Source organism: Phasianus colchicus, chromosome 7 (assembly GCF_987193195.1).
Source record: "Phasianus colchicus chromosome 7, bPhaCol1.hap1.1, whole genome shotgun sequence".
Lineage (NCBI taxonomy): Eukaryota > Metazoa > Chordata > Aves > Galliformes > Phasianidae > Phasianus > Phasianus colchicus.
Genome location: NC_143442.1, coordinates 1,138,105 through 1,160,427, shown reverse-complemented (window position 1 = coordinate 1,160,427; position 22,323 = coordinate 1,138,105). Strand labels below are relative to the sequence as shown.

At 48.2% G+C, this 22,323-nt stretch overlaps 1 protein-coding gene across 1 annotated transcript in view; it reads left to right on the top strand.

Moving 5' to 3' along the window:
- Nucleotides 1-21,308, top strand: part of KCNJ3 (potassium inwardly rectifying channel subfamily J member 3) — a 28,722-nt gene extending 7,414 nt beyond the window's left edge. Inside the window, exon 3 of the mRNA XM_090143443.1 lies at nt 19,987-21,308. Coding sequence (XP_089999569.1) covers nt 19,987-20,570 — 584 coding nt within the window. The 3' untranslated portion in view covers nt 20,571-21,308. The remainder of the gene's footprint in view (nt 1-19,986) is intronic.
- Nucleotides 21,309-22,323: the final 1,015 nt, after the last annotated feature.

The window sequence follows — 22,323 nt, the reverse complement described above, 5'->3', positions numbered from 1 at the left end:
AATTACAGCTTCGGGTTGTTTAGATACCAACACGCGGTGCATTTTTGGGGCTTTCTGAGCGTTGCTGTGGTGGAGGAGGAGGAGGTGGGATGTGGGGCCGGGTTCCTTCTGTGCCCACCCCATGGCTGAGCCCCGGGGGCTGCATGGGAATGCCCAGGGATGCTCGGGATGTTCTCCAGGCTCTGTTTATTTTGGGTTTTTGGAGCGTTGGCTCCGATGGAGGAGCCTCACAGCTGAAGTGCTCAAATGGCTTTTCAGCATTCAAAGGCGGTTATGATTCATGAGGGTAATTGCTAATCATTTTGGATTATTTTTGATATATCACCAACCCCTCCATTATTATGATAGCATGTAATTTGGGAGAGCGCTCGGAGCGTTTATTTTCACAGCCCATTGTCCCGGTTTCACGCTGTTGTGATGCAGCATCCCGGCCCCACTGGCAGCACTGGGACTGCCCAACCTTGCAGGTGGAGCTGGAGGGGCTGGGAACCCCCCAGCCCTCTGTCTGCCTTTGGGAGCACGGAGCCCTCCAAACCGCTGCCATTGCTGGATGAGGAGCTGGTAGTACGAGCCTGAAATAGACATGAACCCAGCAGGGATCTGCATCACTCCGTCCTCAGAACTCGTGAAATGGTATTTTGAAAACCTCTTAACACCGTTTTCCGATGAAAGAAATCAAACAGCCTGCCAGGTTCTTTAATTGAACGAGCAGAGAATGGGAATCAAAGGCACATTCCACTGTTCTTAACTTCTAGAAGCAAGCACGAATAGCGTGAATGGCGGAGATGCGGTCTCCGTGGAAAGGTTTATCTCAGGAGCAGCCACTTGTGAATGATTGCAGAACTGGAGCGACTCGAGGGAACCAAGAGCTGCAATACGAAGCTTTGCATTTGGGTAATAGGTTTGGTAATAGAGCTACTTAAAACATTGTTCCCATGTGTGGTTCTCAAGGTCGCGTAGACGTAACGAAACCACCGCTTGCACTGAGCGAAGTTGGAGGTGGAGTGAAAAATGTATTTGTTCTCTGTTTTCCTTTTATCGTGCCATTTATATCTTGTGTTGGCTGGGGGGGGTTGGGATGCAAGGGGGGGAACATACTGTGGGCAGAAGGCAGGAGGGATAAAACTGCTCAGGTGCTCTGGACAATCCCAACCCAGTGCTGGGGTACAGCAGGCACTCGCATGTCATGATATGATTCTATGGTCGGGGCAGATCAGCACATCTTTTTCCAGTGCTGGCATCACTAGGAGCTGCTCGGGGCCTGAAGCCTCCACGGCTCTTCCCTTTTCTTCCTTAGATGTCTTCTGAGATACAGAAGAGACAAATGGCAGTCGTTCTCATCTGGAGTTCTGCAGAAGCTTTGCTTTCATCGTATATAATCTAAACAAGCAGTGATTCATCAAAAGTCATGTCTTTGTAAGGATACTTGTTTGCTTCAAACCGAAATGAGCAAAGTGTGAGTGTTCTACAGCCCCTGCAAGGCTGTTGTATGGGTGCTAGGAGGATCTCCAACCATCAGTGGTGTTGCACAAAACGCTTGGAGATGTGCTCAGTGAATGCATCTCATCGCCTGTTGTAGGTAGAGATATTGGTGGGAAAATACATGGCTGAAATCTGGAATTTGTTTTGTTCAGTCCAATAGGACAAGTAATGCAAGGTGCATTTCACCCTTCCTAAGTGCAGTCTGAGCTCGCCCCAGCTGGGCTCCTGGGTGCCGTTTTGGGGTGCGCTCACACCGAGGGCTGCGGGAAGGAGGAATGGTTCTTGGGGACAAGGGAGGGTGGCAAGCAGGTGAAATGAAATTAAAAATATTAATCATCATTAGGGCAAAGAATTGTCTGCTGAGTCTGTTTCTTGCTGCTCCGTGTCATATGAATTGCTGACTTCCATGCCGTCACCGCTCTCGGGATGCTCCGTCTGTGGCATCTCTCCTTCCTCACCACTCGGGGTGCTGGGGGCCGTCCTGCCCCATCACAGAAATGATATAAAACATAAACCTAACTGAAGATTTTTAGCTAAACGTCATTCCTTGGATAGCAGAGCAGCTCTGGGTTTTAGTGTGCACCCTGTGATGGCTGGGCTGGGCCCATATGTGGCGTGCCAAACTGGCATATGGAAGCCACGTGGATGTTTTACGTGGTTTCCCAGCACGTAGCCCATCTCCTGGGCTGCAGCCTGTCACAGTAGCACGGGTGTTGAGTGTGCTGAGGCCCTGCAGTGGCTCTGTGCCCTATTGGGGCACATATGGATCTTAGTGCGGTTTCATATTTGCAAGGGCAACTTGATTAAAGAGTCGGGGACAATTTAATTCATAGGGCTCAGGGAACATCATGAGCAAAGTCAGTGCTTCAGACTGGGGCTGAGGTCACTTTCTGCACGCTGCTGAATATTTTAATGTTGTTGTGAGCTATTTACTCATATTTTTAGATACTCCCTAGGGGACACGTCTCAGTACCGGGTGATTCGCTGTAGTTTAAGTATCATTAAGTGTGTTTTCACCTTCAGACCTGGAGGAAGAAACAGATTAAAGCAGGCAAGGCGAGCTTCCTACTCTGCACAAATGTGTTTGCAGCCCTCCCGAAATGGGCCTTCACGCTTGACTGAGAGCAGAGCCCTTTGGTGATAGTTAAAACTTAGCAAGCATTATGTTCTTTGCATTTATAAACACCCATGTGGCCTCTTGATTTGCAGTGCAATTTAGCTGGGAGGGAGGAGAGAGGGAGCATGGTGTTTCTGGTGCCGGAGCAGCATCCCTTGCTGCAGGTCTTCTCCAACCTTAGAGATTCTGTGATTCCCTGGAGGTGCCCGAGGCCATGGATGGGGCCCTGGGCAGCTGAGCTAATAGGGGCAGCCAGCTCATGGCAGAAGTGGGGCCAGAGGGACTTTGGGGTCCCTTCCAACCCAACCATTCCATGGTTCTGTGGTCTTTAAGACTCCTTCCAACCCAACCATTCAGTGGCTCTATGGCTGTGGGAGTGCATAGGACAGCATCCTCAGGAGGCTCCTCACTCACTGGCACGTTGGGTGCAGCTGGGACCCCTGTGCAGCCCACCCAGCAATAACAGCACGCTGCAGGACCGCCCTGGGGGGCACCTGCCTGAGTGCCAGCACTGCATTTCCAGAATGCCTCAAATGGCCTTCGCTGTGCAATTATTGTAATAACTGAGTAGCAGTGCCTGATGTACTTTTTCTGAAAGAGGCTGTGTTGGCACATAACCCAGACTTCTTCTCCATTAGCTGTTTTGTCTCTTTTTTTCTCTTGGAGGTTATGAACCGATGGTGCTGATGGGCATTAGCGGGGAGCAGGTGGCAATGGCAGAACTGAGTGCATTCTGAGCTTCCTAGTGATGGGCAAACTGCTGTGAGTGGGTTGGATTTCTGGCTAAAAACGGGTTGTGTTATTTGGGTGCGTCATCAGAGAGCAGAGGCTGAGGATGCTGTGGGTCCTGGAGCAGCTTCCTGCTCCAACAGCATTATTTATCATATGTTTATGGACCCTGTTTTTTTTTTCTTGCCTATTAACTCCCTGGAGATGTGCATCACAGTACTCCTAGTAGTTAAAGAAAACACAAAACGTATTGCATAGCAAACTCAACCTGTCTGTTTTGAACCCATTCGGTGTGCTGTGTGTATTCTGGCTGCTTCAGATGGAGCTTTCCAGTTAGTTGGCTTCTGAGACTGGGTTTTTTCACACCTGCTCTTTGCTCGTTTGACAACGTGGTGGGGAGGGGTTGGGGCTGGATGTGGTGATCTTAGAGCTCTTTTCCAACCAAGAAATCTATGATTCTATGAAACAGTCACACTTTGTGGATAAGGCATTCATGGCACACAGCTGCATGTTCTCTGACTTGTTTCGACAGCTCTGTTGGTAGCACAGAGGGTAAATGCAGCAAAAGAGGTAGAATTAACGTTGCTAACATACTGCTTTCTTGTTTGACCCGATTCCCATCTCCTGTCACATATGGCTTGTCAAAGAGCTTCTCAGTTGCCCAAGAGTTGATCCCTAAATACTCCTCAAAGAGGCTCAGTATCACAAAGGTAGTTTCACTGTATTTCAGTGGGAAGGCCTTTAGGGACTCACAGTTTTGGGGCTCAGCCTCAGAATTTGCAGAAAGTTTCCAGTTTTTGAAAAAAAACTTGCCTGATGTGAAATGATTACTTTTGTAGTGAATGCCTTGATTGCAATTTGATTATCAGCATCCACAGCGTTTTGATAGGATTTATTGTTTACGATCACTTTTAAACAAATTACAAATGTCAGCTTTTGTTTTACTGCACAGCTTATGCAGCAAATCACACAGCAGCTCCTCGTGGCCCTTTCCAGCTGCCAAGAGGTGGCTTATATTGCAAAACCATTGATTTTTCAGAGATATGCTGTGTGCTAAGCCACTGCCAAGGCAAGGCATGACCGTGGGGGGAGAATAAATGATCACAGCACCGTGAGTGCTGCTGTGCTTACTGCACTGATTGGAATCACAGCATCACAGAATTGCAGGGACCTCAAGAGATCAGTGAGTCCAACCCCCAATGGACACAGCAGCCAAGTGACCAGTGTGTGCCTGGGAGCCTGCTCTGATTTCTGCAGCTAGGTAAGGGTGAGCTGGGGGAGTTGCTATTTCCCATCTGCGTATGATGTGAAAGTAAAATATCCAGGAGTTCATCTGGGTGTTGAGAGTTTCTGCATGTTGAAACACACTTCTTCACCACCCCAGCCGGATGGATGGACCCAGGAGCACTGGTGGCAATTGGATATCAGGAGAAGGTTCTTCACTGAGAGGGTGGTCAGGCATTGGAACAGTGGCAGTGGTGATGGCACCACGTGTGCCAGAGTTCAAGATGCATCTGGACAATGACCTCAGAAATATGGTCTGTTTTTTGGGTGGATCTGCATGGAGCTTGAACTTGGGCTCAGTGATCCCTTTAGGTCCCTTTCATCTTGGGACATTCCATGAATCAGCACCAGAATACTGCAAAATACAGAAAATTCAACATGTTGGGATTTTTTTTCTCTTGCACGTTGTTTAGGGATGTGCTTATTTCCATGCATTTCGTTTTATCAACCCTGACCAACATCGTTGTCTCAAACTCTTCTACCAGATCAGCACTTTGAAGCCTTGGGATGGGTGCTGCTTACAGCGAGTGCCTGGACTTAATGCTTGACTTAAAAGCTTGGGCACCTGTAGTGAAAATGCTAAGTCATGGCTTGAAGCAGTGATGGAGCACCTGGTGGGAAGGCAGGGCCAACCCAGGTGCATGCAATGTACCTGTGTGTCAGGATCCACCCCTTCCCACATCTCATTTAAGGGTTGGCAGTGGAGATAAGGGTATCTTGTTAGAGATTCCTGTGTACCTGAGGCCTTCTGAAGGTAAGCAGCTTCTTTCAGTTATTTCTGCCCCCACAGCTGCTTCATTTGGGTTTGTTCTCATTTGCTGAAGCTGAAGGCTTTGCCACCATGCTATTATCACTGTACTTTCCATCACATTATAGCATTACAGCACTGAAGAACCGGACACATTAATAGTGCTCTGCTTGTCTGGGAGTGCTACAGCAGTGTAAATACACCATGCATTGCAGAGGTCTTAGCATCATTGGTGCGCAGGGGTTTCTTGAATCTTTGGTCAAAAGACCAAAATACAGCACAGAGTCTTCCTGGGAAAGAGGTGAAATCAGTCTGTGCCTACAGAAGGAATCCTAATGCCACCTGCAAGTGATGTTTCTGGGATATCTGTGGGATCCCGCTGCTGCTCAGGTGCCTGTCGCATCAGGAGTGGTCCCTTTTTTTTTATCTGGGTTAGTTTATCTAGGGAATGATAGCACAGAGATGCAGAGATAAATGAAGCAAAAGAAGGTGGCCTCCTCAAGCAGCAATTTTTCTAACAAGATTTTCTCTGCTCCTTGTTATGATATTGATCTGTTTCTGTGGCCTCATAACTCAGGATGAAGCCGAGAGCTCCCATCCCCTGAGTAAATAACGAAGGACATGGCGTGACTAATTGTCCATGATTAAGGACACGTGTCCCCACCATGTCAGTTTGCTCCACAGTGGTGCTCTGCTCTGCGACCCTTCTGTCAATTGCTGGTTGCCATTTCATGGCTCTGCATTGCGAAGCAGCTTTTCTATCAGAGAAATGATGCTTTGCTCCCTTCTGTGTTGTTTTCGGTGTTGGGTAGCTGTGGGTTTCTGGCTGATTTTGGCTTCCAGAGGGCTTCTGAGACAGAATAACTAGAAGTTGGAACAACTTTAAAGTTAAAATTACAACCACAGAGTATAGAGAAGCACAGGGGTAATAAAGATGATGCCTGGACAGAGCTGTGAATCAATGCTATCCTTGTTTCAGTGCTGGATTGGGTTGCTTTTAAGCACAGAGAGCTGCAGACTCATTTTCCCCCTCCATCGACCAGTCGGGCTCTGTCTGTTGCTAATCCCTGTGCCACTTGTACATCTCAACTGTAATTTTACTTTCCACATTAAAAACCACCTTTCTGCCCAGCTTGTAACCACATCCAAAGTGCAACATCTCTAATTTAGGAATCATTACCCTAGATAATAGGCAGTAAAGTGGCCAAAATTGGTCCAGAAAGTAATCTGGCTGTACCGTGTAATGTGCTCTGTCTGCTCCTGGTGGTCAGATCTGTGCTTAAGAGCAGGAGGCTGGGGGTGCTCAGAAAACTGAGGCTGTGCAGCAGCTGGTGATGCACTGGTTGGTTAGCTGAGCAGTGGCCAGTTAGTTAGCTGGCATCATCAGCTGCCAGGTCAAGCTTGAGTGTGCCAATAGGTATGTTTTGGTGAGGTAAGGAAATAATAAGCAGTAAAAGAACTGGAAGGATATTAAAGCCAAAAGGAATAGGGAGAATAATAGATAACTGAAGTAAATTGCAGGAATTATTTTCTTTGATGTCTATCAGCTCAATTGTGATGCTGGAAAAGAAGCAGACGTAGATTGCTGTGGTTCTAAAGTGGCTTGCTCTAGCCTTAAGATTTATTGTTCAGATCACGTTATTACAGTTACTCCTAATGGGAAATGGCATCTCCAAGTGGTGCTATTGATGTTCCCTTCTGGAAGTGCAGCTGAGACAGCGATGCTGTCTAACAGTGAAGGTCTGTGCCCTGCAATGTAACGTTAAGGTACCGCAGGAGGGTTTTGCAGGGCAGCTCGGTGCAGATGCAGTTGTAGCTCTTTGTACTTTGGAAGATGAACATGCAACATTGCTGTCCTTTGTTAACAAGCTAGTTGGACTCAATGGTCCTCGAGGTTGTCTACAACCTTGATGGATTCTGTGAAATTGTGTAATGTGTTGCTTATGAATTGTCCCTGACCAATCCAAGTGCACCGCAATAGTTGCTCTTTGAAATATTTGTGCTTTTCTACCCCTCAACATCTGTCCATGTTTACCTGAGTTCCAGGGCTGCCTCACTTATTTTATGGGGCTGATGAAAGAGCCATGTTGAGCTTGAGACAGGGATGTTTCTTCTCAATGTTTTTAAGAGTTTCCAGAGGGAGCTTAAGCACACGAGGCTGTGAGAGCAGGATAACAAAAAAGCAAATTGGGAGTGCTCTGAGGTGCTGGTTTTTCTATCCTCACCCAAAGCTCACATCTGATGGGTGGCAGGATGGGTGGCAGTCACGTGGCAGCTTTTGCAGAGCCCGTGTCCCCATCCGTGGGCCATCAGGCTTCCTTGGCAGCTCCCTCTGTGCCAGAACAGCTGAATGTTTTGTCTTCTTTAAATTATTAAATGCTTCCCAATGTTTTGCATGTACTTTGCTTTGTGACATGACAAAGCCAAAGATATCTCATGGGTTTTGCCTCTTCACCAGCTTCTGAAGCACAGAATTGGGTACATTTTCTTCTTGGTTTCTTGTCTCTAGGTTCTCATCTTCCCTGTAACAGTTTGCTTCTTGGCAGGGGTTGGAACTGAATGATCCCTTCCAACCCAATCATTCCAGGGTTCTGTGATCTGTAAGGGCCCTTCCAACCCAACCATTCTGTGGTTCTATGATTCTTTCTCAGCTCAGAATGGGACGTGGAGCTCTTGGAACTGTCAGTATCTACATTACAAAAACTTGGCTGGAAAAAGGCTGGAGCTGACAGCGTCCTCTGGGGCTAGCTGAACATTTTCTCCTTGCCTTGGGGTGCTTGGGAGCTTGCCAAGGAACAGGGCTGTGGCAGAAAGAGGAGATTGCACACTGCTTGTCATCAGCACTGTGCATTGCTGGCAGCCCTGGGAGATGTGGCACTGTACTGCAGGCAGGAAAGGTACCTACATGGCTCACCCCTGCTTGCACCCGCCCCAACTGAAGGCACCCAGAGCACAAGGAGCAGAAAGCAGGCCCTGGAGGCTTCCTCCCTAAATATAGATATCTTCAAACTTCCCCTCGGAGCTCTATCAATAATTCATTCTTTTTTGCCCTTTTATTTTTTAGCATGACGCCTCACATCTATTAGATGCAATCATCTAACGGGCGCAAATTGTAGTGCTAAGCATATTCCCAGTGTTTCTCTGTAGCTTGTTTCATCTTCTCATTATGCTGCAGATGCTTTAAATTCACGCAGCACGCAGTAATGGGGATGAAATTTCCCACAGTGGAACATTGCTGACTTAATGTTGCGTGATGAAATAGCAGAGATTTATATTTAATATTTCTTTCTGAGCAGGCATTGCAGTGCAGGAATTCTTTGCTCGCGCTGCTTCTTGCAGCCCCGCTCAGCAGCCAAGGCTGGGTAGATTTTAAAGCTGGAGGAAATTCATGCAATGCCTTATACTGTGTACCTTGTACACAACAAAAAGGTGGACCTGTTTTTCCTCAAAACGCTGTTGTTCAGCACAGGAGCTCATTGCACAGAGCAGAGGCACCAGCAGAAGGCTGAGCGCCCGCGTTGTAATTAATTCATCTGCAAGACTCGCTGGAATTACAGCTCACTTCTGCAAGAGGCTTCTAATTGAGAATAAATGCCTCATTAGCACTGAACAGATCAACCTGAGAACATCAGTAAACACAAACAAAATAATTAATGGTGTTCAGGTAGTGCAGCACAGCATCCTGGTGCTGCTGGTGAGCACAGAGCAGGACTGGCCCAGGTATGGCTCAGGGGGGCTGCAGGGGTGCTCCTGGAAACGGGAGGTAAGGAAGGTGCTGAAGTGAAGCACTGCATGTGATGAGCAGGGATTTGTGTGCATTCCTTGTCCCATGGTGGTGTGGTATGGGCAGGGCTTGTTTGTGGAGGAAAACCACATTTCCTGCTCTCCCTGCCAGGCAGTGTTGCTTAATCCTGCTCAGAAACGTGGGGTCAGGGTTGGTGCCCATCAGCAGTGTAGTGGCACGGCTCTTGCTATGGGATTTAGAATCATAGGATATTCTGAGCCAGATGAGACCCACGAGGACCATCAAGTCCAACTCCTGGCTCGGCACACGACCACCCAAAAGTCAGACCATGTGTCTGAGAGCAGTGTCCAGATGCTTCTTGAACTCTTGCTTGCAGCACATGCTGAGCATGGCGTCCCATAACCTGAGACCTTGCAGTAGAGATGGGTCTGCTGATGGATGGAAGCAGTTTCCATATATTTTCATGGCGTATTTTTGTTACAGTGAGGGATCTCCCATCCTGACAATGAGGCAAGAAGTTAATGGAGGGACTTTCCCAGCACATTTTTCGGATGTGTCAGCATAAAATCGGATATTTAGGGAAATAATTAACAAGTCCTTGGCTTGGAGAATATAGCTTGGATAAACTTCTAATATTTTACATATCCATTAAAGCTCTTCTTAGTAGTTCCTTGGATTTATCTTATACTTAACATTTACCCTAAATCTTAAGAAGTGATGGAAACTGATGCCTGCTCTTTTTGGCTTTGAGCAGAGGTATTGGTGGCAACTGCTGCCTGAACATCTCTGAGCACTTCAGGTTTGCTCCTTCTGCACGTGCTGCATGGAGGCACCTCTGCAGCCCAGCTGCAGTGTAGGATTGGAAGCTGTAAGGAATGCCATACAGCATTGACAAGGAATGGTCAAAAATATGGTCTGTGTCCTGAAATTCATGTTTTTTCCCCCAAATGTCAGAAAGGTCCCTCAGTTACAAGGTTTTTAAACCTGCCTTTGGGTTTGCAGGCTCGGGGTGAGGGATAGCATTGGTTCAGTTTGCATGCAGGGGAATGGGTTTATATATAAAAATTAGAAGCTCTTTGTGGGCATGTAGCAATTTGTACAGCACAGCTTTGAGTTGCCTTATTTATTCTCTGAGGGTATGCATGGGAATAACAAGTATGCTGCGTGACGTCACAGTGCAATATATATTGTTGCTAATTAACCTTTGCTGACTGCTGTAATAGTCTCTCTCCTGTGCACACTGCAGGAAATTATTTTCTGCTGTATTATCTTCTAGATGCTGTGTATGCAAGGCATAGTGGCAGATGTGCCATGTGAAGAAAGCAGGATTCAATAAGTTGGGGTCTTATCTGCCTGCCTGGCCTTCCCACCAGGAATTGTTGGGCTTGTTTTTAGTGTGGGATTTTTATGTTTGTTTGAATATGGAAGAGGTTTGGCGATGCTGGAAACGAAAGGACAGCTTTGCAATGCATCTGGTAGTAAGAAGTAAAAGTAAGGAGAGACTAGCCAGATGTATTACCAAGGGGATAACATAATGCTAAGCTACGGAATGCGTGATGAGCTTCTTAAGAGTTTGGGTTTAGCAGAGGGAGCAGGGTGGGCAGGGGAGGTGGTGGGGGATGCTGTGCTACAGCCATTCCTATTGGGGCATCTGATGCTTTTCCCACTGACTGCTTCTGCAAATGAGTGACTGATACAGCTCTCGTGGTTTTGCTGTCATTTGGGTGTAATTCTTCACATTACAGAGCAGCACAGGCAGTTCCTGCTGGCACTCATGTCCCCATACTGACCTGTAGGGCTGTGTTGGCTCAGAGCTCTGTATCTATGGGCAGGGAGTTGCTCACCAATGCATGGGCTCAGGAATGTGAGCAACATTTCACCTTGTCACCCCATTACGTCAGCAACGAGACAGAGTTTTCTCCACTGTGCTTAGTAATAAAAGTGTGGGCAAACACAGCCTTGTGCTTGATGCTGCAATGAAAGGAAGCACTGGATGTGTAGACGTTGTGTTGAGGGACATGGCACAGTGAGAACTATTGGTGGTAGGTTGGACTTGGATGGCCTCGGAGGTCTTTTCCAACCTTGGTGTTTCTGTGTGTGGTGGAAAGGCTGTGGTCTGGCAGGAGCCACATGGATCCCATGGGAGCTTTCTACCCTCCATCCCATAACTGTTTTGCTATGCACATGTGCTATATATATACATGTGGTGTACTGGGGAGAGCCTGGTTTCCTGAAGATACTTTTATAGCCCCAGGATTATCAAAGAGATGATCAAAATACTCATTTCACCCAGAACTGACAACGTTCAAGCATCTATTCCTTGGGAAGCTCTGTGTGCCTGACGTGTTTGCAGGAAATGTTTGTCAGCTAAAACTGAAGACGCTGCGGCAAATGCTATGTTTAGTTCAAGGGATCTTGTGTTAAGCACTGCGAATTAATTTTAAATACATGACATGAGCTGTACACACGAGGAGATGCTGGTGATGGAGCTGTGTTTCAAGTGCAAAGCAGGCATCTCGCAGTGGGCAGCCGTGGTGAAGTTGCTGCAGACAGAAGAGCTGCTCTGAGCATAATGCCAGCAGCTATCTGTGCAGCAGGAAGATGCAGTGTGTTCCCCAAACTGCTGTCCTACCAGACCAGAGCTGCCCCTGAGCGCTGTGCTGGGCATGGCAGGAGCTGGGTATCTGCTTTCCACCCCAGATGCCCGTGGAGGATGCCCATGATCACCTCCAAGGGAGGATTGTGGATGTGGGTCAAGGAGGGGCTGGCCTTAAGCAATCCCAGGAATTTGCCATCCGTTTGCAGCAGGCAGCCCCTTGCTTGATGCCAGAGGTTATTTGTTCCCTTTTCTGTCTGTATTTGGCTTCCAGCAGCTGAGACCCCATCCTTCAGCCTGAGCCCTAAGATAATGTGTGAGTTGTGTGTGAATAGTGGGGCTGCCAGTCGTAATCATAACTGTAAATACGAGTACATCAAGAGGGGATAGTCAACCAGATTTCCCCTCTTTTGTGGGAGGCTGACAGTCATCCTGGGTGCCTTATGCTGAGCCCCCTGTTGGAGGCAGCCATGGGGGATGCTGGTCAGAAGGACAAGTTACAACAGCGCTGCAGCTTCATTTGAAGCACCTCTGGGGATGAACGGATTGCCCTTCAGTGTTGAGTGTTGCGAAGATATTTGCCTAATTATTACATATGTCAGACCAACAGCACTCAATAGGAAACGCTGACTTTCAAACACAGTGCTGTCGTATCATCTTCCTTGTGTTGCTGCCATTCAGTATGGCGTGCTGTTTTCAGCAGCATTGCTTACAGACTGCTATGTTTGAGGTACGTGTAGGTGAGCCCCCAGCATCCCCAGGAGCTGCTGTGCTGCTGGGTCCCTGCATCTCCTGCATGCACGCAGCAGCTCAGAGGTCCCTGCTGGACCCGAGCCCCAAAAAAACACCAGCTGTGCTGCGTAGTGCCAGTGCTTTTCCATGTGGAGATGCAGTTTTCCATCCCAGGAAGGCAGCCTGTGACGTATGATACTCCTTCAGACTTGCTAAAGCCCTGTAGATGGATGAGCCCTATTTTGGTGGTGAGCAGCATATGGTCTGGTGGGTGTTGGAGGAGCATGGGACCGCTGATGGATCTGTGTATTCCAAGGGAACTGGGACTCATGTTTGTGTTGCTGATCTCATAACTAAAATGTTCTCATTCAAAGGGAATAATAATCTTTCAACTTATTTTCGATTTCTTTTTCTTTCCTTTTGTGGTGAACTGGCAGACTGCTCCTACGTTTCCTTTGTATATTCCTGTATATTCCTGCTGCATCCTCTGCCCTCCAAGAGTTTTGTTCAGGTATCACAAAGCAATCCTTTCTCCATGGCTTGTCCAGTTACACTGTGCTCCATCCAAAACCACTGTGGTTTGGCTAGGCATGGGGGGGAGCAACGCAGCATCACCTTTCCTCTTGGCTTGGGGGTCTGCTGTTGGCTCTGTGCTTCTTTTGGAAAGATTAGCAGCTATGAGCATGGGGAGAGCTGCGCAGGGGCTGGGAGCACTGAGCATTCAGGCTGGAAGGGGCTCTGCAGAGCACTCTGCTGTGTGTGGTGCAGGGCAGTGAGCGCTGCCATCTCAGTGCTGGTAGGTGGGGAGCAGCATGCAGCAGATGGCTCTGCAGGGAGAGCTGCTCCAAGAGAGGGGCTGGAGGGCTGAAAATCAGCCCTGACTCACTGCTGTATGGAGAAGGGAGGGAACAGGTTGAACTTCCAAAATAACATGTGTTTTTTTTTTCTTTTTTTGCATGTTAAAAAAAAAAATTATAATGAACAATACCAGACTAGATAGTGTATATTGCTGCCACTGCATTAAAAGTGCATTCAGCTGTTAGGCAGGGGCAGTGTGGCTGTGTGCAGCAGGGCTGGGCTTTGTCACACAGGTTTTGTGACACTCGGTGCCCCATACAGCGCGCGCTGGCTGCAGTCCTGGTACGCATCAAGGCGAGCTGTCTGCAAGGTGCCAGAGAGCTGTGTGCCTCGCTGATTAAAAACTGCCCTGGGAGGAGCAGCTGATAGAAAAATACCCTGGCTGTCACCAGCGCTTTTTAAGCGTGCAGATAGATAGATAGCTGCTGGGAGAAGAGCACAGCCTGAACGAGCTGGGAGGTATTTATAGCACCGGAGCACAAACAACACACCTAAATCGGGCAGCAAGGCAGCAGTCTGCCTTTGCTTTTCAGTGCGGTGAGAAATTACAATGTTTAGCACAAGAGTGATGTCTGACTGTTGCATAAATGTGTGCGTTTTGTTACTCGACCCCCCCCACTCCCGTTGTTCCCTCTTTGCATACATCCTTCCTTCGTTTGATCTCTGACCTCCTTTCACTTGCGTGGTTTATAGATTTCAGTGATAGATGGTGGTTAAGCATTAAGTGTTCTGTGAAAAGCTCTCAGTGGGTTGGAATTCCAAGGGAGAGCATGCTGTGCTATGGGGGACATGCCAGCACCCCGTCCTGTCACTGCATCCCACTTGTGCTGTCGTCAGAGAAAGTGGAGCGGATCTAAAAGGACAAAATGGGCAGCCTCTCTGCTTCCCTGCTATGGAAAGAAAAAAATCATGTGGTGCAGAGCTATCAGAGTCCAAATGTTTTCTTTTCTTCGTAGCTGCAGCCTCACCCCTCTGCTTTCCACCCCTGGCTCCTTGGCACACGGATGCTGGGGGTTTGGGTGCGGATAAGGAGCAGCTGATGGCTGCCATTCTGCAGCAGTGCATGTGAGGAGGAAATATGGTGGACATGAGGAACCATTCCTTCCCTGAAGAGCAGTCAGGCAGTGGCACAGCTGCCTGTGGAATGAGGGGTCACCATCCCAGAGCTGTGTGGGTATGGCACTGAGGGATGTGGGCAGTGGGCATGGGGGGGTGGGCTTGGGAATCCAACAGGACTTCTCCAAACCTACCAATTCCACGATTCTATAAAATGCCATTTTTTCATCTTAGGAAAAGATTATTTAATTGGAACGTTATTTAAAAACAACCAAAGCCATTAAGCGTGTGAAGGTGGCACAGCGTCTGCTCTCCTCTGCTAAGGAAAATGGGATTGCAGAAGTGCTGTGCCATAAATCCGGCATTAGGCTGGGCAGCAGCCGGGGCTGGCAGCTGCAAATTGACAAAGTTTTATGGCACTTCCAACGATTGTCCACCTAATAAAAAAATGTATCCTGGAATTACGCTGGTGCTAAGAATAGCTGCTCCTTCGAAATAGATGGGAACTATTAGGGTTTAGACACCGTGCCCGCTGTCAGGGTAGAAATTGGGCTGTGTTTCTCAGCTGTGCGTGGCACAGCTTGTCATTTTAAGTTGTATTAAAAAATAATGCTGCAGCAAACACGGGGAGGAAAAGCCTGAGAGCATCCATCACTCCGGGCTTGGCTGAATTGTTTCTGCCCTTGCATTTCAGGCACCCATTTTCTGTCTTATTACAGAATTCGGCCATTTGTCTTCATTTCAGGCAGGGAGAGGCTCGGCAGCCAGGTGCTCCCATTGGGATATTGTGCTAAACGTGCTGCCAACCACCTTGTCATTCCCTTGGTTTCCAAAAGCCACAGTTTCCCTTCTCTACCATCCTGGAAGCCCAAGAGAAATGGATTTCTGTGGAATTCGTGCCACCTCCGTCCTGCTGGAGCTGCTGATCTTCCCTTGGTCCCATGGTAGTGCAGCATGGAGCATGGTGTATCATTATGTTAAGTTGCACGCCAAAGTTCTCCCCTTGCATTGCTTTTGTAGCCTCAGATGGCAGTGCTAAATTAGTTTTAATGCACAGGGCCCAAGAAACAAGAAAAAGAGAAGTGGCAGCATGTCTGCTAGGTTTGCAAGGCTGCACATCATGAGATCCAGGAGTTGCCTGGATGCAGCCAACCCCCATACAGGTCCTTTAGAAATTTAGACATAACTTGAGGGTTATTGCAGATAGAATTAGCTTTCTGCAGGGCTTGTCAACAACTGCCATCCTTTGGGATGGCCTTGCTCTGTTGTGGAACGAGCCTGATCCTGTAGCAAAGCTTGAAGCAATTGGGATAATGATCTTAATGACTGGGATTTGGGATGCTGAGGGATCCTGTTCTCTCGCTGGGTGGCTGGGAGCTGTGCTGGGAGCTCCCCTCCTGCCAGCTGTGCTTGCTGGGATGGGGAGCTGAGCTGCTGGAGCCACGGACAGGAAAACAAAAGCTGGCAGAGCTGCTGCCTGGCTGAGCTGAGTTAACTGTGTTCACTTCTTCAGCCTGGCCAGGGCTCTAACAGCAAATGTTCTACCTCATTAGGAATAATAACTTGTAGTTAATAACTTATAATATGGCAGATAGATGCCTTTTGCTGCAATGATAGTGCTTGCTTCAGACAGTGCGAATGATGAAAGGAAAAGGCATGGTTATTAAAAAAATGCCTTCAGATAAATCTCAAGGTTCACCAATTTAACCCACGCTTGGCCTGGACAGTAGCTCTACTCTGCTTTATTCAAGAACAGTGATGGAAAATGTGCATGGCCGGGCTGTCCCAGTGTGACCAGATGAGCATGGAGCACATACACGGGGGGCTGCCCCCAGCAGCTCTGTTCTCAACTGCATCACATGGGGTTCAGCTCTGCAGCCCCTGGTATCTGCAGTGGTCTGGGTGCTGCACATCGCTGCGTGGCTGCTGGGATGGAGGAAGTTGTTATAGGAGGAAGTTTTTCAGCCAGAGGGTGGTGAGGCACTGCAACAGGTTGCCCAAGGAGGCTGTGGATGCCCCATCCCTGCAGGCATTCAAGGCCAGGCTGGATGTGGCTCTGGGCAGCCTGGGCTGCTGGTTGGTGACCTGCACACAGCAGGGGGTTGGGACTGGGTGAGCATTGTGGGCAACCCAGGCCATTCTGTGATTCTATCATGATTCTATGAACAGGGACACATGTGGCACCCTCAGCATGGGCAGGAGGAAAAATGGCAGCCATGGCTTCTGGTGGAAACAATGCAGGACTGTCTTAGGTGAGGTGGTCCAGAATACTCAGGATTTGGAGTTGTGAGCATGCATTATATCAGCCAAAATAACAGTTTGCTAGCAGAAGAGCAGCTTCTGTTTGGAAATCTCTTCCCTCTGGCACTGTGAACAATGTTACTGCATCCTGTGTTTTTGAAGTAATAGAGGTTTTCTTATTGGACATTTGTGCCTACTTTTCAGGTACGTTATTGTGATTTTTATTCAGCTGGAGCTTTGTTAATGCGCACTGCAATCAGCGGCTGCTAACAGCCCTGAAGAGCACTTTGTGGTGCGAGCCCACGTTTGGAATGATAAACAATGCTCATCTCAGCCTTTTCCTTTGACAAACGGATGGCTGTGCAGCATTCAGAGAGTTTATTCCAAAAGAGAGTTTAAATTTTATGCTGCAAATGAATATTAATAATAATAGACAAGTTGGTAAAAATGTAAGCAGCCCATTAATGTGATGAAGGCATGGAAGGAACTGATGGTATCATCCCTGCTGATGGATAACTCCTTGGGAAAAAGTAGAATCTCTAATGACAGACTAGTTGATTTTTAGGGGTCTTTTTCAATAGCAATGGTTCTATGAACAGAGGCAGAGCAGAACCCATGAGCATAGGGCTGGGACCTGGTTGATCTGGTGGGAGCAGAAGGAGCTGCACCTGCTGTAAGATGGCACGGCTGCTCATAGCAGAGCATAGATTAAGTATGGAGACATAAAAAATAGTACAGTGGTGGCTGTCCAGAAAGCTGTTATCTGCAGCAGTGCTCCTATGGGAAAGCCTGGAAATAACACTGCTTTGAGTTTTGGTGTTCTCCCATTTGGATGTGTTTGAGCTGAAGCAAGGAGGAAGGTGAGGTTCCCTGGCCTGCTGTGCTCTGCTTGGTGCCATGCCCTCCCATCTCTTGCTGTTGGAGTTTGACTCTTGCTGTTGGTGGCAGAGAAATAGCTTTTCCATACTTGGCATGTATTGAGTACGGGCTGACTGCTTGCAAAGAGGCACTGCCACGCTCGTAGGATTCTGCCATAAGGAGCAAGGGGAGGGAGAGCAGGGCAATGAAGTGGAGCTGAAGGAAAATCTGGGAGCTGATTTCTTGTCCAGTGCCTTAACAGAGCACGTTCAGCACCTCCTAGCATCTTCTGCTTAGCTTGACAAATATTCCTGGTGCCAACAAGCGTGTCAGTAGCTGCAGCTCCTCTGGGGGACTGCTGAGTAATTTGCAACCTTGGGTTTGTTAGTGAATAGGATGCATTGAACTCGAAGAAAAAATGATACACCTGCAAATATTCCTCTCTCAGATGAGCTTCCAAAGGGTTACACTGATACAATAAAACATGGATTTTCTTGCAGAAGAGCCCTGCAGCATGAGGCAGCCTGGAGCACAGCGCAGCATGGGCAGTTCTATAGAATGAGGCAGCCTGGAGCATGGAGGGTCAGGTTGGGTATTAGGAAACATTTCTTCTCCAAAGAGCAGTCAGGCAGTGGCACAGCTGCCCATGGAGTGGGGGTCACCATCCCTGGGGGTGTCCCAGAACTGTGGGGATGTGGCACTGAGGGATGTGGGCATGGGGGGGTGGGTGAGGGTTGAACTTGGGAGGGGTCTCAGGTCTTTTCCAACCTTGCGTGCCATCAGCACGGTTACATCGTCCTCCTCCAACTGTCCTAGAAGGAGAGCTCTGCATTTGAAGTCCTTTGCCATCTAAAGCACAGGTCATGGAGTCGAGCAGCCCTTGCTCTGTGGGCAGCTCTGAGTGCTGCTCTGCCACGTGCATGTGTTGCTGGAAGCGCTCTGCCCTAATGAAGGCTCCCTTGGGGTCAGGTCTAGGGGAGCAGAAGGGAAAGGGCCACGCTTTCCCTGTGAAAATTCAGCTAATGAACTGCTGCAGGATAAAGGCTGCAGATGGCAGAAGTACTCACTGTAATTACCTTCTTTTTGGTTAAAAAAAAAAAAGTGGATTTTTTTCTAAACCCATTAAGCATGCATTTGCTTCCACTTCATGAAGAAAATAGAAGCACAGGGTGAAAATACATCATGAGGTGTAAAGTATTGTCCTGTTGGTGACAGCAGGGATGGGCTGGGTTTGAAAGCAGCACTAGCAGTGGTATTTATAAGCACTGTGGGCAGTGAGGGGTGCGCCCAGGGCAAAACCTTCCCAGGTTCACACTTTTCCCTTAAGGGGTAAAACTGTGAGGTTTGTGTCCTGTGGGGGTATTAGCAGTCAGAATTTCTACACAAAGCTCAAACTTTCATTTCATAGTGGTAACATGAAGCATAATGATGTTTTACTTTCTGGCTGTGTGTCATCAGATGCATATTCGTGCCCCACTCCCCTTTCCTACAGCCCTGCTAGTGTTTTTCATGTGCTTTCCAAAGTTTCCTTTCACTTGCTCCTGACTTAAAGGCATTGCTGCCAACCTTGCAGAGTGTGTGATTGTCTGGGCAGACTTAACATTCTGAGAATAAAATGTCCTTTTGTCAGTTTGTTACATCAAGAGTTGGACTTGATGATCCTTACAGGTCCCTTCCAGTTTGGGATATTTCATGATTCTATGATTGTAGGATAAAACATCTGTGTGGCTGTATTTTTAGATTGCTGTGGATGCTATTTGGGAAATAAAGGCAAGAAAACCCAACACACATACTTGGGAAATCTGTATTGCCCCAGTCACTGCTTCCCTCTGGTTTTTAAGGTCAGGCAGGCAGCCAGGAGCCAATGGTCCAGAGGAGGAGGAGAAGCATGTGCAGGCAAGAGGCAGGGGCAGAAGGGAAGTCAAGGGCTGTGTTGGGCCCTTTGGTCATATTTCTTTGTCTGTGCTAACTCTTGGAACCTTTGATCTCAGCCAGATCACTATATGTCTGTTATCTGTGGGCAGGTTGCCAGCAAAGCACTTAAAGAGAAATAAATGCATTCCAATGGAGCACAGTGCACCAGGATGGGTTTGGTTCATTCAAGTGATACATAAAGCACGAGGGCTGGTTTTGTGTATTTTGGTGAATATGATGAGTATGTGGAGCAGCCAGGCCATCCTTTAAGATGGCAGCAAGTCCAAGTTCACATTCAAGTTAGCAGCTCCTGCCAGCTCAGTCCTGAGGCTATCCAGATAGCTTGTGTTTTGCCTTCATCAGCAGAGCCTTCAGAAGTGGCCATAGGAACAGACGTGAATTATTCATACAGGCACATCCCTTCCTCTATTTTTTGGCTCCTCTCCCATCGAGAATGACAATTTAATAGTAACTATGTGAAAGTGGTAGACATGCCAATGCCTTTTCTTTCATATGTTTAAAAACATCAACTCCTTTTTTTTATAAAAGCATTCGAAAACCTCCAAGGTTTGTGCACTTCCTAAATCGTGTATAACGGATGCACTTTTGTCCCTTGCTGCCTGCAGGGATGACGTGCCAGGCCAGGACGTCCTACACCGAGGATGAGGTGCTGTGGGGCCATCGCTTCTTCCCGGTTATTTCCTTGGAAGAAGGGTTCTTCAAAGTCGACTACTCGCAGTTCCACGCGACGTTTGAGGTCCCCACGCCGCCGTACAGCGTGAAGGAGCAGGAGGAGATGCTGCTCATGTCCTCGCCCCTGATAGCACCCGCTGTCAGCAACAGCAAGGAGAGGAATAACTCGGTGGAGTGCCTGGATGGTCTGGATGAGGTTGGTATCAAACTACCTTCCAAACTGCAGAAAATAACTGGAAGGGACGATTTCCCTAAAAAACTCCTCAGGATGAGCTCCACCACCTCGGAGAAGGCCTACAGCATGGGCGATTTGCCCATGAAACTGCAGCGGATCAGCTCGGTCCCTGGGAATTCAGAAGAGAAACTGGTGTCCAAAGCCACCAAGATGATGTCGGATCCCATGAGCCAGTCTGTGGCCGACTTGCCGCCCAAGCTCCAGAAACTGTCGGGCGGCGGCCGGATGGAAGGGAACCTTCCTCCAAAACTGAGAAAAATGAATTCGGATCGCTTCACATAACCCAGCTACCAGGGCCGGACTGCCCCAGCAGGAGGATGGCCTACCAGAGCTCCATGTGGCTCCATGCCCGCTGCTGGCAGGGCTGTAGGTACACCAGCAGGCTGCCCGGGGCCAGCAGAGCCGTCTGCCCCCGGCATGTAGAACCGTGATGCGCATGCAATAATAGTGTGCAATTCCTGCATCTAATTTTCTGGCATGGCTCCTACTATATTTATACTGTATATTCTGAAAAATGCGTCCGGGGCTGTTCCGTTCCCTGCGTATTTCTTAAGAGTCGGTAGCAGGTAAAACACGTGAGTGGGTAACTTTCAGGGTAGGTTATAATTTGAGTTCGTTTTCTTTTTTTCTGACGTGGGTTGTGATGTTACACACTGGAACAGGTTGCCCAAGGAGGCTGTGGATGCCCCATCCCTGCAGGCATTCAAGGCCAGGCTGGATGTGGCTCTGGGCAGCCTGGGCTGCTGGTTGGTGACCTGCACACAGCAGGGGTTGGAACTGGATGAGCATTGTGCTCCTTTGCAACCCAGGCCATCCTATGTTTCATTCAACAAAGTAGTTACAGTGCATGTGTTTGTTGTGTTTTTTTTTTGTTTGTTTGTTTTTCTTCTCCTAAAAGGAATTGTATTCATTAATTCCTCACATCAAACCTGCTGGCCTTAAACTAACTGCTGCTTTACATTTTGCTTTAAGTTCTTCTTGGGTTTTCTTTTCCTGCCTCTAGACTGCTGGGAAAAAAAAATAGTGTATTTCACAAGTTGCTGTTGAGAAAAGAAGCTTCTGTTGATGAGGCTAGGCAAGACTATAGAAATAAGTGAAATTGGCACTTCAGATAAAATGAGAAAGGAAAAAAAAAAAAAAATTAGAATCCTTCCATCGTTTATCTCTTTACAGACAACATGCTTGGTTTCTCAGGACAGCTGAACACGTCAGTTGTGTTGTTCAGTTGTTGCTGAAGTCAGGCAGGCTTCTGTAGTGGATGCTCTGCCCCAGGAGCAGAGCTGGGCTCCCCCTGAGCCCCTGTGGTGCCGGGGCTTTGCTCTCCCTTTCTCTGAGGTCCCATCCTGCAAACCCAGGTCCCAGCAGTGGTTCTGTGAGCCCACATCTTGCAGCCAGAGCTGTGAGAGCTGCTGAGTCCCATGGTGATCCCTGTACTGCTTTCTCTGTGGTGAGAACATGTGCAAAGACGTTAACCGAGGTTGACCCTGTGGGTTCTGAAATGAGTAATACTTGGTGTCAATGTTTGGTGTGGTATCCTGCTGTGGTTCTGTGTGGTTTTGGGGTTTTTATCCTGTTTTACTTCCTCTCTGCTGCTGTGCCCCAACACCTGTGCTTAACACCAGGCTGTTGCAGTGCTGGGCTGTGCTGAAGGACCCAAAGCAAGGTGGCTGTTTTGGAGCTGGGCAGTGGCAAGGCTCTCTGTCTTGCTTCAGTGGGAGGTCTGGGTGAGACAGACCAATGGTTGGAGGCAAAGCACAGCTGTGTGGCCTTGGAGATGTACAAGTGCAAGGGCAGTCGTGTAGGGCAGTTCTGGTTGAGGGCTCTGGGCCACTGGATGTGAATGCTCATGCTTGCTCAGGATGATCTGCTCATCATTGGGAAACAATAGTTTGGTTTGGGTAGAAATGATGGCAAGGGATGAGAACTGAGAAATGCAATATTGCTGGAAGGGTTGGCTGAGATTCCAGGGGGGCTCAGTGCTTGGCCTGGAAGTCACCCAGTGTGCTCTATCAGCTGTGCACTCACAGACTTCATA